Source organism: Dicentrarchus labrax, unplaced genomic scaffold (assembly GCF_905237075.1).
Source record: "Dicentrarchus labrax unplaced genomic scaffold, dlabrax2021, whole genome shotgun sequence".
NCBI lineage: Eukaryota > Metazoa > Chordata > Actinopteri > Moronidae > Dicentrarchus > Dicentrarchus labrax.
This window is the reverse complement of record NW_026136707.1, coordinates 12,317,161-12,332,260: the sequence shown is the minus strand read 5'-3', so window position 1 is coordinate 12,332,260 and position 15,100 is coordinate 12,317,161. Positions and strand designations below refer to the sequence as shown.

At 43.4% G+C, this 15,100-nt stretch overlaps 1 protein-coding gene across 3 annotated transcripts; it reads right to left on the bottom strand.

The window, feature by feature from the left end:
- Nucleotides 1–579: 579 nt before the first annotated feature.
- On the bottom strand, nt 580–14,627 carry virma (vir like m6A methyltransferase associated). Of its 3 annotated transcripts, none has more exons than XM_051406330.1 (27): nt 14,507–14,627; nt 13,896–14,008; nt 12,156–12,242; nt 10,971–11,019; nt 10,717–10,879; nt 10,457–10,576; nt 9,928–10,173; nt 8,660–9,390; nt 8,405–8,542; nt 8,066–8,292; nt 7,436–7,963; nt 7,176–7,330; nt 6,983–7,065; nt 6,214–6,307; nt 5,259–5,647; nt 4,978–5,133; nt 4,632–4,867; nt 4,302–4,551; nt 3,990–4,207; nt 3,735–3,867; nt 3,329–3,469; nt 3,078–3,232; nt 2,539–2,635; nt 1,990–2,156; nt 1,511–1,860; nt 1,059–1,205; nt 580–973 (listed from the first exon to the last, which is right to left on the bottom strand). In XM_051406330.1, the coding sequence occupies exons 1-27, from the start codon at nt 14,567–14,569 to the stop codon at nt 762–764; spliced, it is 5,448 nt and encodes a 1,815-aa protein (XP_051262290.1). In that variant the 5' UTR covers nt 14,570–14,627; the 3' UTR covers nt 580–761. The 3 variants fall into 3 exon arrangements, with proteins under 3 accessions (XP_051262290.1, XP_051262291.1, XP_051262292.1); XM_051406331.1 differs by having other exon boundaries at nt 9,958–10,173; XM_051406332.1 differs by having other exon boundaries at nt 10,006–10,173.
- Between the last annotated feature and the right edge of the window lie 473 nt (nt 14,628–15,100).

Sequence of the window (15,100 nt, the reverse complement as noted above, 5' to 3'; positions counted from 1 at the left end):
CGTGTAGTCTTTTATAGGTTTGTTGGTCTAAGGTAAAAACAAGGCATACAAAGGGACTCTTGGAGGACAACTTTCATGTTATACTGTGTGGTAGTTTGTAGTCTCCTCCATGTATCACTAACAATATAATCTTTAACATTAGTTAATTATTATTATTAATGGTTACCTGGATGTCCTGTTGCTGCAGCTGACATGTACCACATGAGAGGTGTGATATTTTGGGTTCAACTTGCATTGTACATCATTGTACCTCTCACTCTCACAAATACTTCCTTTGTCACCACTTTCACCTATAAAATATAAGGAACAATTCCCACATGGTCTTTTAAAAAATGGCCACCTTGGGATGTAGAGTAATTTAAGACTATTTAGACAAAATTCTTGTCACGCACCTTGAAGGACCTAAAATACTGTGTAAATTTGGCCTCTAAGTTTGAATGGAAGGTTGTTTACGTTTCACTTTGTTAAAGCATGATCCAGGTACTAGATGCTCTGAGGAGAGCTCGTTGGCTGACAGTCGTGGTCACTGTCTTTATCAGGTCATTATTTTGTCTGGTGTGTAAAAATCAAAAGTGTAAATTTGGTTACTATGACCTTTATTCTCGGAATACAACTCATGATAACAAAACATAAAACATCAACACAGAGTCTGTACGTCATTGTGACAACATCATCCCACCACGTTTCCATGGAGACAGTATATATAATATCCTGATTGGTCCATATGTCCATGAAAGGCTGCAGTCATTACCCAGGTGAATTTACCTGGTGAAGGAGCGAACATGTCTGCCCCTCCCACCGCCGCTCCCTCCCCCACCACTGAACTTGCTCCCCTGAGATCCTCTCCCCCCTCCTCCTCCTCCTCCACCTCCCCCTCCAGCACTGCCGCCACCTCCTCCCCCACTGAGCCACGACAGTCCGGCGCCTCCTCTTCCCCGGGGGGCTCGGTCCCGTGGAGCCAACCGATATGCACCTGGAACAATAGAGATGGAGTTCAGTGCTTTGAAATTCATAGTGTGAAATCCAACAAAAAGTGTGTGTGTGTATACACTACATACTTGCTGGGGGTTGTCTGGAGGGCAGTGGTCCACGTGTGAAGTTGCTCTGACCTCCACGGGGTTCACTGTAGGTTCCTCTGTGAGTAACAGCTGGAACTTGTCCGCTCCACGATGAACCACGGCCTCCTTCTCTGCGGGTGTAGTTACCTACAGAACAAAAGAGAGGATTTATCTCCCTCTTCTGGCCAACAAGTGGTTTTGACATGCAGTATAATAATATATAACACATACAGTACAGTAGGCTAATAATTTGACAAAAACAATCTTAACTCAAGGTCCACTCAATAGTCTTTTGTCTGAGCAACATTTTGACAACTGAACAAACTCCATCTGCTCATGAAGAGAGCAAAAAGAGTAGAAAGCTCTACAAAAAACTAGTCCTTCTTTTAACTTTTAAGTGAACACAATAAATATTTGCTTCAATATGATGGTGTGTGTCTGTGTGTACGTACCGGACAGCAGTACACTTTTCGGTTGTGGTGGAGTGAAAAAGCGAGTCTGGCTGTGGAAGGTGGCTCTGCCTCTGTTGCCAGTGAACAGTCCTCTGGTGGGGGGTTTGGGGGAGCTCTTGGGGGGCCGTTTGGGGGGCAAAAGTCCAAGAGGGGTGCCAATGTCTTTAAACTCCGCCGCCACAAAGTCATCCACGTGCATACTGGGAGGACGGGAGGTGTTTTGTTTGCGCTGGCGGAAGATATCATGAGGTCGGCAGAGATTCTGTCCAAACCCTCCTCGACCTCCACGGCCGCGAGGTACAGCCATGATGTGGGCTCTCTTAGCAGGTTCAACATAGTCTGATTTACCGCTGCAGAAACAAGAAAGACATGAAATCCAGTCAGTTGATTCAAATGAGATGTTAGTTCCCTGAGAACAGGACAGAAGAGATATGAAATTACTTAAAAGGTTCAAATGCACCCAAACACTGGAACTGTACCTTGATGTGATGAAAGTCTCATGTTTGTGTTTGCCCAGTCGGAAGCCTTTCGGAGCCTTCGTGTGACCAGGAGAGGAGGGCTCGGACAGGAAGGAGCGCTCCAGCTCTGCCTTCAGGTCCAGTTCTGGACAACACTCCTGAGCCAGACCCACCAGATCCACCTTCACCTGTAACACAGACAAAGTGGTAATCATAGACATAAAGTCAACCCACATAGATACAGCCATAGCCCTTTATAACTGTACATTACCATGTGTAATTGGGTTTAATATTTATGTTCACATCAATTCATGGGTGTGTAATTAACACATACTGAATTGTTTATCTCAAAATCCATTTAAAAGTCCCACGTGAGTCATCAAGCTTACATAGCAGCCAAGTTAGGAAAAAACATGTGTTTGCTTCAGGCTGTAGTAATGTAGTTATTATGCTGTAGTTATTTATTATTTGATCTACTAAAAATGGAGCAGTGGCACTTTGACTAAAGAGAAAATCTGGATTATAATTTTTGTGGGCGTCTTCAAAGTGCATGTACACATACACACTTACCATATCAAGTTCTGCTTCTATGTCATCGGTTTGGAAGGGAGAGAACCACAGAGTCTTCAGCTGCTCATCCAGAGCTTCTGACAGAATGAACACCGTCCTACAACAACATATACGTATTATTAGATCCAGTGTTTTCTCAGATTTTCCACAAAATGAAGCCCATTTTAGTATGTCATCAGTGATAGGTTTGGTTCTAGTTTTAGCTGTGGTGCAAGTCACGTTTAGACCATTTTGTTATGAATATCTGCTTAAATAATTCTTTCATACTAGACCTTTACACTGAGGATGATAGCCCCTCCTTCATACATTCGCATGCCTAAAAAACTACTCATGCCTTAATAAAATTGAAAGTGCAAGAAACCTTGCTCATGTGTTCCTTTGATATGTTCAAACAACCAAATTAAAGGGCCACTGTGTAAGATTTAAGAGGATCTATTGGCAGAAATCTAATGTAATATTCATAGGTGTGCCTCCCTGTGACTGACAGCTTAATGAAGACAAAATGAATAGAGAAAATGTTGATGTATGTCATTTCTTACCTGTGATTAAACTGGGCTCCAAGCGTCTCGGGCGGTGGCAGAGTTGGCTCAGTATCAGCTGCAGGAGGCGTGTCTGTGGCCGTTTCCAGCGTCTGCCTCAAAACAATCACATTCTCCAACAGAGTCTCCAATGAATCATCTTCCTTAGACAGTTTCTACAGTCAAACACAGACAGAGTTACAGTCAGTTAAATGCCATGGAAGCATCGTCTTTTATTTTGCAAAAAAACTATACATGTGGATAATTTGTACCGTAATCTGTTTCTCTAAAGTAGGGAGCGGATGGGACTCAGACTCTTCCCACTGCAGTAGAGCTTTCATCTCATAGCCCGTCAGTAACCGTGGAGTAGTGCAGGCAGACTCCTCGCCAGACCCCTGGGCCTCATCAACACACTGGATAAGAACACAGACAGATCCGAATATAAAATCCAACTATCACACACTGTATCCAACTCTGCAACTTTTTCCTTATGCAATTGGTAATTTAGATGTACCTCCCATGTGCCAAGGGATTCGTACTTAGAGCACTACTTATAACTGTAAACCTAAAGTGCTTCCAACAAACATTTTTCTCACAATAATTTCTACAGTTACTTCAACAGCATGTACACTCTTGGTACACATGGCATACACTTGAACCATAAAACCAGGTACTGACCATTGTTTCTGTGTTGACAATCTGTCTGAGGAAGTCGAGCAGAGCCGAGAGCAAATCTGCTGAGTCCTTGTTGAAGGGAAACACTAATCTCTTCAACAGTGAGCACAGACCCGCACCATGTTTCTTTAGAGCACTGAAACAAAGATTAAATATAATCAAACTCTTGCTTAAGTAAGAAAAGGACACTATGCCTCACAGAAAGAGAAGAGATTATAAAAGGGAGACCAAGAAGAATGCCAAGAAGAAGAGTTTTACACTTTGAGATGGAAGAGTCCATAGTCATGTTCAGTGAGGAATGTCAATGTCCTGATACAGGTGAGGAGGAGTGGGACACTGCTCTCTGAATTCCCCAAAACCTCCAACAAGGCGTTGCACACTGATGACATCATCTCTCGCCCTGGAAGCGAATTGGCCAGAAGCTCTACCTCGGACACACAGCTCTCACCGGGTGGAGATACCATCAGAGAAATGTCCTAGTGCAGATGGAGATTCATATTTTTTTAGGTTTTATCTGTTTCCCTGTAAGCATCTGTTTATGTTAGCCTTCATGCGCACTATACTGCTTACCTGGTCACACAGTGACTGTAATATTGTCCCCACTAGTTCACTGCACTGTTGCTGCTGTAAGGAGTGGTCAGCTGGAGGAACCAACAGAGACAGCAGCAAGGGGAACAGATCGGCCAGTTGTTCATCTCCAGACACAGATCCGGACAGCAGATGCAGTGCCGCACTCTTGCAAGCTTTCTGTGACACCAGAGCATCCATCAAAGACAGCAGTCGCAGGACCTGGCCCCAGCACACCGCTTTTCCCTCCACCCTGCAATTAGCACATTGAATACACTTAAAATACAATTTACATCTTAAACACAAACAACTAAGTGTGTGTTTTTCACTCACGGCTGCAGCTCTTCCAGCAGCAGCTCCAGCAGGGTCTTCATGATGAGTGTTGCAGTTGGCGAAGACAGGTCTGCCAGCTGAACACACATTCTCCTCAGCATGGCCAGGAGAGGAGGGCAGCTGGTGGCACACACACACCTCAATGCCTCAGAAAACACTTTCCACTGTGCCCGTATGTGCATGCTCCACAGCTTCCTTGTGTTTAAGGCTACAGCCACATCTTGGACTGATATCACCTATGGATCCAAACATATATTAATATCAGTGTATCTGTCAAGTCAAGAATCATCAGAAGGTGAAAGCAAGTACAGGATTAATGGTGGGACAGTAGGATAGAGTGAGTTACCTGAGTGCTCTGCATTGGCAGTGGAAGAGGCAGGAGCTCAGAGAGCAGCGTCAGACCAGAGAACAGACCTTCAGGAGCTTTCAGCAGTGAGCCCAAAACCTCCTTTAGCATCAGCGACCACGTGTTACTGGCCAGAGTCTCTTCTGTATGAGTCACCTGCACCACACACACACACACACACACACACACACACACACACACACACAATGACTACTAATGACACTTTGTGCACAATATTTCTTGGCTAAACAATTATGCCTGCATGCTTCTTCATCACACACCTCTTCATTAACACCCTGCGTGAAGGTGAGCAATACATCAACAATGAGCGCCTGCACTCTGGTCTCCTCTCCGTCTAGACGTCCAGACGCAGGGATGGAGCACACTATCATGTGGAGCGTCACCAGCACACTGGCCACGCGAGTGTCCCTGAATTGGAAAGCTCCACCGCGTAGGAGCTCCATCAGCATGGTGCGCAGTAATCGCAGTGTGCTGATACATATACTGAGGATCATGCAGCGCTGCGGCGTGGGGCCCATGTGTCCATGCACACGCCATGGCTGCAGCAACACGCTGCAGAGCTTCTGTAGGACTCGCACACACGTATCCAGACCCTCGCCAGAGAACAGCTGGACCCCTGCAAGACTCCACTTAAGATCTCTCTGCTGACCTGTAGGAAGGAGGACGACATTGTGAAAAATATTGTTCAAATACTGTTGCAATCAACATTAATGAGCACAGGACCCAGTTTTATAGCTTAAAGGTACCCTGTGGAGTTTTTGACCACTAGTAGTGCTATGGAGCAGTTTTGTTATGAGTGGGTCCCCATTTTGTTGGCGCTTCAGGATGCACATGTACACACATGTTCCCACAGGTGACACAATACACATTCCTGCCAATGGCCACTCACTATTCCACTGATCTCCAGGTGGCAGTAATGCACTGGGGAAAGGCAGGAAATGAATAGACTGCAAGCTAGTAAACATACAGGCTATAAAATACTTAACATTAACAGGTTTGTTAGACAGTAAGGATATACACAATGTGCTTTGGTCAGTAAAACTAAATGTAAACATAGCTTTTGTTTCCTTAAAGAACTTTATATGGCACCTTGAATACAAAAAAAAAACAACTAAACAAAAAATCTTCAAGTGAAAGTAAGAAAATGTAACCACTGAAAAAGCATTTAGTTTTCATCAGCAGAACTATTACAAAAACCATGTTTGGTGTCTTTACCCTCTACAGCAGGTGGGGGGCAGGCAATGTGATAAAGAACCCTGAGAGCAGTGACCAGTCCAGTCCCCTCAGCAGTCAACACGTTTTCCACATTCTGAAGTCAAGAAAAGACACAAGTATAAGATTGACATATAGCTCTCTTATTTGCATAGAGCCTGGACTCAAATATGCTACAGAGCAGGTTTATGTTTGAGCAGTTCAGACTTGTAGGTGAAGCTTTGCATTCCCAGGTGATATATTGGATCTCTAAGGTACAAAATTAGATGGAAAACATAAAGCTGAGTGTCTGACTTAAAGAAATATTTCTTGCTTTGTAAACAGTTTTGCTGTTTATAAAGTCTGCATTCTTATATAGGTTTCAGAACTATGAGCCACCTTGTCAGCCGGTCTGGTGTTAAGTGGTGACAAAACCGTACTGTTTTCCTCTGATAATAATATTGAGTTCTACAATTCTTCATTAAATAAAAGTGATTAAACTGTACTCTATGAGGACAGTCCCTGTGGATTAGTGCAGGACGAGAGACCTCGATTCCTTCACTGAGAGCTGGTGGACTCCCTGAATTAAATAGTGGGTTATAGACAAATCATTGGCAGCTGCCCCAACACTGCCAACTGAGATTTATCACTCCCTCCCTTAATAGGACTCGGGAGTTATTAGGACTGTCCTCAGGTGATAAAGGAAGATGAAAGCTCACAGTTACTGAGAATGAAAACGTATTGAAATCTTGCTTTACTTCAGCAGTATGTATATTGAGTGAGAGATCTGTACCTGTTTGATGTAGTCTATGAGGGTGGGAATGCTGCCAATCTCAAAGCGAAGTTTTTCCAGAGGCTCTAGCCATTTGCTAAGCTCTGAAGTATGAAGGAAGATCAAAACGTTAAAAATCAAAAAACAACAAACATTCGTACCAAAAATAATCATACAATGCAAGAAACTTCAATGCGACATTGATAATATTTACCCTGTAACTTGGCATTGGTGTCATCAGCCTTGGCTATTGAAAGTAGTGGGGCAGCAAATTGTTCCATCATCCGCTGTTCATTACTGCTCTGCACTACCACTAACACCAGCATACAGGCATAGTTATATGTCACTGCTTTGCGAGCTTTAGCCTCACTACAAGAGAAGGAGACAAAACCATGGAAAAAATACTTTTAATACGCTGAAATAAAACTAAGTCATTCAAAAAGAGACACAAGGATGAGGAGAGGACAACTGTACCCCTGTCCGTCCTTGCTGTGGTGCTGGAGCAGGGTGACCAGACAGGACAGGTTGTTGTCCATGCTCAAAACGTGGGCCACAGCGCTGCGACCAGTCTGTGTGAAGGTCATCAGGTAAAGCGCGTGGAGCATGCCCAGGACCTCTGCGTTGTCACCTTCCTCAAGCCCAGCTCCTCCGTCTCCCCCTGTGGCCACATGGCTCATGAGCTCTGACACACCCTGCAGAGCATGCAGCGCCTGCATTAGCCACACGCCGAAGCCCTCTTCACCAAACCCTGGCCCTGTGAGACCTCCTTCTCCCCCTGTAAAGGTGGTGTCCTCGGCCTCCGCTTCTGCCATCGATGCCAGGAGACGCAGTAACAGGTTGGTGGGAGTGGGCTGGGCGAGAAGGAAGAGCAGACCTGACTGCGTGAGCGACAGGAAGCGCAGGACCTCTCTAACAGCTTGGGTGACACCTAGGTGGCCAGCTGCTGCAGCCGCTGCCAACACTGCTGCCGTGCTCTCCAGGAAATGGCACGCATGCATAAACCTGAAAAAGAATTATAAATCAATGAGTGACAACTACATTCAACTTTGTATCCGAGCTTCTGCGTTGTGTGAGGCTTGAGGTCATATGGGGTTGACTGTGTACCTAAACAGTGTTGGGTATGGGTCGTCCCTCTCCTGTGGTCCTGTTATTCTAGCAGTAGTGGGGAAGGCTTTTCCAGGTGGCTGCACCATGCAGTTGGGAGCCGTCTCTAGCAGGTGATGTAACTCTTCCAAAACCCCTGCCAGCCTATCAAGCTCTGCCTCACTCACAGGGGAGGAGCTTAGCGATGGTTCCTCCTCCATGGGGCTTTCAGCATCCTCCATCTCCTCCTGACAATGACAGTCACTCATGATTATAACGGAAAATATACCTAGTGTTTTAAGTTAGTAACATATGTGTGAATGAGTGTTTGAGTGTGTGTGGGTGTGTGTGTGTGTCTACCTGCTGTGGTTCACTCAATGTTGCTGCTACACGCTGCAGGTCGACCAGTACCTCATACATATGGCTTTTCTGTAATATAGCATTTCCAGCAGTTATGACCCTCACCGTTTCTTCACGCAGGAACAGCTGGACTAAACGCTATGAAAAGGAAATGAAGCTTAGTGTCAGAGGCAAAAATTCATCCCATTGTTCAACTAGGGAGTGATTTCTGTAATTGTGAGGGGTTTGGAAGTTTGTGTACTTTGTGGTGCTTACCTGATAGCCACTCTTCTCTGACTCTCCTGCATGTAGGAATGCCTCCATGCCAGCAGGAGCGCTGATTAGAGCACCCAGAGCTCTCAGGATACTCAGTTTCAGGGTGGAGGAGACATGGTCCGCATTTAGCAGCTCCAGCAGAACATTGAGGGCGCCCTCACGCAGTAGTGCTGTGAGGCCGTGTGGGCACTCTGCCAGGCATGACACTAGTTTGGCACCAGCTTTCAATTGTCTGAGGTTAAGAGCAATAGGTTGTGTGAGTGCAATCTCCATACTCAGAGCTTGGAGTCCCCAATGGGCTAAAACTCCAACAGGGCCCTCCATCTCTCGCTCTCCTTGTTTAATTAAATAAGCCAGCCCTTTGGCCAGTAGTCCGGGTGCCTCTTCCACAGCTGTGACCCAGCGTGCATCTCTGTCCTCTCCAATACTAGCTAGTAGCTCTTTCAGCTGCGTAACAGCCTCAGCCTCCTCTCCACCTGCTGGTCCTTCTGTTCCACCAGGGTCCCGGGGTTCCTCCACACTGGCCTTCTCAAACTGGGTATCAAAGCGGGTCTTGTATGGAGGGGTAAAGTACAGCAGGGGTCTGAGTTCTCGCTCATATGGATCATACTGGACAGGTGGGACAGATGCCAGGTCTTCAGGAGTGTAGTCCATGTCAAAGGTGGGCAACTTGAAACTACCATTATCCAGATCATCCTCATCGCTGGAAATCTGCTCATAGCCATCATCACCTGAAAGGGCGGCAGAGACGATAGAGAGAGGACAAAAGTTAATACATTATAAACCAGATTCTTAGGATCCTTCAAAAATTCATAAGATGTGTGTAAAAATTAATGGAAATGAGGAGGCCAGCGACTACTACATATTCCCTTACTAATTCACAAACGCATACACCAACAAACCTACTCACACATGGCAGCATCACTCCAAACATGCAGGGTTAGTTTGACATGCAGGATGTGACTACAGCACAAGCATCAGCCATGGCTGTAAGCGTGTGTGAGGTAGACCTCCACATCACCGCTTATGAATGTTGATCACAAGCCTCCTGAGTAGCTCGAGGCGGGCTAGCTGAGAGTTTGGAGCATCCAGCGGTTGTAAATGGAAGCAGCATGCCAGAGCGCACACACACTCTCTCCAACTGTCACTCAGTCCCAAATGGACCCTGCTCCTGCAGCCCCCTGGGAAGTCTGCTGATCAAGGGGTTCAGGGCTGGGCATCCATTTGGGATTGTAGACTATCCTACTCTCACAAAATAACTCCCCTACCTTCCTCCATCTCCTCTTCCTCGTCCTCACCCCCATCTTCCTCCTCCTCATCTTCCTCCTCCTCTTCCGGAGCACTACCCTCAGTCCGTGCATCTTCCTCCTCCTGCTCCTCCTCTTCCTCCTCATCACCTTCTTCCTCTTGTTCAGCATCTGAGTACGTTTCATCAGCAGGCAGCGATCTTTCAGGTGAAACAGCCTCCAGGTAGTCGTCACGGCCCTGGCATGGCTCTTCTTTGACCACGCCCACTGCAGCCACCACAACAGGGACCAGAGGGCACACAGTTCAGCCAACATACCCAATAGGGAACATACAAGCATGCAAACTATATATTTATCTTAACATAAAGGCAAACTTATACAAACCAGCTTTAGGGTCAAACTGGTGTTTTTGCATGCTTTATCCTGTTTATGACACAAAATCTTTTCCCAAACTTAAATTACAGCTGCATCTTTGTCTTTGCTGATAAATCAAGATCTAACAGTGGCTGACATAAAGTGATGTGCACAGAACATATGTCAGAGTGCTGACCTGTCACTGGGACCTGCTCCTCATCATCGTCATCCGGTGGTGGAGGCCCGGGTGGAGTACGAGGTCCTCTGGGTGCCGGTCTGGGTGGGCTGCCATTGTACTGGTCATCTTTTTCCCACTCTAAAACAAACAAACAAACAAACACGACAGTCTGACAGTTTAACAAGCAAATCAGGGGTAACCTGCTCATCGGATGTTTCAGTTTAAAGAAGTGGGGGTGAAGGCCAGAGCGTGGGTAGTTTTGGTTTAATGATGCCCACCTTGTTTAACAATCCTCTTGGGCCCACTGGGCTGTTGAGGGGGTGGGGGTGGAGGAGGCGGGGGTGAGCCTTGGTCATGTCCATGTGAGCGCTCTGCTGTCCCATAAACTGCTACAGTCAGACTGGTGTACCAGCCACGCAGCACCAGGCCGTCTGTGTTCACCTGCACACACAAACCCATTCAGTTATTCACAAATAGACAGAATAAATAAAAATTAAAATACAAATCATCTTGTTTGTAGACTGCCATTTACCTTTCCACTGGGTCTGAACACGATGGACTTGTTCTCATCATATTCGAGACTGAGGGCAGAAAGCAAGACAAGGGAAATTAAAACATCAGTGCAACTATACACCAATTTGTATATATTTATCATTAGTCTTACAGATTTTATTTTTAGAAAATAGCATGTGACTGCAAGAATCTGTGAAGTACCAGATCAATCTTCTTCCAAACAGCACGTAATTACTGTGTAATTATTTCTAAAAAGCACTCCGTCATCATGCCCCATCTCTCTCTCTCTCTCCTCAATTCCTGTCAGCTCTCTACTGTCCACTGTCTGATAAAGGGCATAACCTCATGTAGAACTTTTTAAGGCCACTTTAATACCAGATGAAATGCAAATAAATACCTGCTCTACAATCATACCGGCCAAAGACTAAGTATAATGAAAAAATGCAATAAAATCAATTAACGTTTTATACATTACTGCCTACATCAGACAAGGCTATTAGTAAATTAAATCCAAGCCTTTTTAACATCTTCTAAGACCCTTTCCAAGATCTGCAGATACTCTGTAATAAGGCAGAAAACATATGCTACACAGTTTTGTCCTGTTTCTTACACAACTCATGTTGTAAAACAAAACTAATACTGCCTCATAATTGCTATCTGGATTCTCGGGCCAAGAGTCATTTGTCTAAAAACATATCAGTCAAATTTGTTTTTAACATTTGGAAGATATTTTCAAAGCGACCAGACAGGTTAAAAAATCTACTCCCAACTTTCCTGGCAGAGATAATAACCCGGGTGTGTCGTATTTACAGTTTTCAACAACTCTTACACAATGCACACCTCTAAATGCAAGCTTATGCTCTGGTGCTACTGTGTACACCTGTTATTATGAGGTTCGAATAAAAAACGTTTGACTCAAACATTCCTCTACTTGTCTATTTCACTGGGTCCTCTAAGGTTTTGCGTCACTTTCAGCTACTGTGTGGGTGGGGTTGAGTTTCTGGAGAGACCAGTTAGCCAGCATGGGAACAAAGAGACCTGAGTATGGTTGGGTGAACACACATACACACACACACCCCTCAGGCCTCTGAGAACAGGACTCAGGTGCTAATGTGACTGGTTTGACAGGTGAGACATACATGAGCATCTTAAGAACTTAATACAGAAACAAAATGAAAAGGGGGAGAGTGAAAATCATTCCGACCTGCCCAGTCTGTGGAACGTGGGATTGTTGGGTTTAGTGACATTATTGAAGAACAGCTCCAACTGAAAGGCATGAGGAGACGTCTCCCTGGAAACACAGAAACACACACACACACACACACACACACACACACACACACACACACACACACACACACACACACACAGTAATGTGTATCCAGTAGGCTTCATTAGTATTGAGTTATACATCAACATAGGGGTTTACGATTTTAACAACAAATGCTCAGTGGCCAGTTTATTAGGTACACCTGTAAAATCTATTGCAATTCATGAGCTCTTTCCACCTGTATGAAGTATGTAATTTAATTAATTAATTTAGTTTTATTGTGTTTGTATTGTTGGAAATGTATAATTTCAACTATGTTTATTATTAAGGTAATAGAGGTGATGTTGTACTGCATTATACTGAGAGATGCTTGTATTTTTTTGTCCTACCTATTTTCATAAACGAGGAGGTCAGGCAAACCTGTGAATATAACGCAGTCCAGTAAAACACCACCAACACCTATTACCTCAATGCTAAAATGTATAATTTAATAAACAATTCTACAGCAATGTAAAAAAAAAAAAACTGTAGGCATCATTAAAGTAGATTTTATGATGAACACATTAACATAGCCAGTTGTATTAGCCCATTGGAAGCAATGTAGCACATCAATAAGCAAAACTGTTTAATGGTCAAATTGAATTTATATATGAAGTTTAATTTGCTGAATTTGCCAAAACAGACAGTCTCCATGATCAGTTTCTCAACTGTTCTTCCAAAAAATGTCCCTTATCATGATATATATCATTACTGTAATATAAGAGAGTATTTTATACAAATCACCCACCTCTACACAACACACAGGCCTGAGTGGCTCAGGTTTGTGCTTTGTTGAGCACTGAGTTAAATTTCATCACACTCAACAGGCTCAGTGGGAATCAGGACCCACACAACAATGGAGCTCAGGTATCAAACTACTTTCCTACAGGCATACACATGCATCTCAGGTATCTATAGCAAACAAACATAACCAGAGGTGATTTATCATGAGCAGTGAGGTTAAGGATTTCCTACAACTAGGGATACACCAATCCAACTTTCCCCTCCCAATGCAATCCCGATAGCTTTAGTCTGGGTGTTAGCCAATACAGAGGATCGATCTGACACCAGCGCTCTCTTTCCCACAAATGTAACGTTTGTATACTGTACTTGCAATTGTTTTGATGTGAGGTAACATGAGGTCAAGGAATTACTGGGGTGTTAAAGACGGAGTCAGCAGCCCACTATGAATGAATGAGTGTAACCCTTAGTGAACACTACAATGACAGCAGGAGAGAAAATGTATTTATTGTGAATAAGTCCAACTTGAGAACGGATACTGATCCAGAAAATCGGATTGGTGCATCCCTACCTCGACTACATAATGTAGTTGTATGTAGGCCTTGAGTCAACTAATATCTGGGTATACTGACCATTGTTAATATAAATGGGATGGACAAATTAATCGGAACACCTGTCAGCATGACATAATACAATTTTACATCGCCAAAAATATAACCATAAGGTGAATAAACAGCTTTCTAACTCAGTTTGAACAATAGCTGAACATTTTAACCACCAGGAAACTAGGATTTATTGCAAGGTTGCTTTATTAGATTAGCTTTGTCTGGGTGGGCCTAATAAACTGGCCTGCTGTCTGTCACTGAGTGTTTGCCAGTGCCTTACAGCTCTTACCCAAATGCTCTGTTGTCAGGTAAGTTGCTGTGTGCTTTGATCCCTGGAGGAATGACCCGCACCTCTGTGATTAGCACCCCGCAAGGAAATCGCACCACATCCACGTTGGTTAACTAAAGTACAATAAACATCATAATTAACACAAACATTCAGATAATACAAGGACTTAAATAACGACAACAACCAAAACTAACACCACAGACCAGAAACAGTCACGTTTGCTGCCAGCTCGTGAGGTAAACATGATTAGGTTAAGACTTTAAAGTTAGCATTAGCCACCTGGCTAACTAGCAAACAAACTGCGCAGGGATACAAAAAGAAAACAGTCGCGTTCAGTTATAAGATTATGCAAATAAATGAATGTTTAACGAGTATTTGTGGTACAACTGGGTGCACGATTAGGCGAGTGTGTGGTTTAATAATAAAAACAGTGAATTGTGACGTTATCATAACAACCACGACACAACTGCTAGTGTTAGCCAAGTTGACATCGTTAGCTTGGAAGTTAAACTTCATCCATCAAATCTCCTGAATAAAAGCGAGCTGGAGGCGGCAGACCTGAAGTAAAGACCTAAAGACACAAGAGGGAGGTTAGGCGTCGGAAATATTACCTCTGCACTCTGGTGCTTAAACGTATCTAGGAAAAGAAGCTCCGTTGTGGTGTCCCCCGCCATCGCTTTCTCTCTGAGCGTCGGGCCCGGGGTTCACTTCCGGGACTGTGAACACTTCCGGGGCATGACCCTCTGTTAGCGCGAGCGCTCTTCCATAAACATAAACAAGAAAACAAACAAAAAATAAATAAACATATTTATTATTGTTCTCAAGATCAAATAAAGGGAGGTTTTGTAGTCAACTAAAGCCCATTATTATTATTATTATTATTATTATTATTATTATTATTATTATTATTGTCATCATTGTTATTATTATTATTATTATTATTATTATTATTATCATCATCATTATTATTATCATCATCATTATTATCATCATCATTATTATTATTATTATTATTATTATTATCATCATCATCATTATTATTATTATTATTATTATTATTATTATTATTATTATTATTATTATTATCATTATTATTATCATTATTATTATTATTGTTATTATTATTATTATTATTATTATGTCATCATTGTTATTATTATTGTTATTATCATTATTATTATTATTATCATTATTATTATTATTAT

Excerpts from the sequence above, each read along its gene's own strand:
- virma (XM_051406330.1), bottom strand. The coding sequence starts at position 14,569 with ATGGCGGGGGACACCACAACGGAGCTTCTTTTCCTAGATACGTTTAAG. Across the intron at positions 7,331-7,435 it reads CACAGCAAGGACGGACAGGG|TGAGGCTAAAGCTCGCAAAG; the intron begins GTACAGTTGTCC and ends CTTCTCTTGTAG. Across the intron at positions 4,552-4,631 it reads CTGCTGGAAGAGCTGCAGCC|GGTGGAGGGAAAAGCGGTGT; the intron begins GTGAGTGAAAAA and ends TGCTAATTGCAG.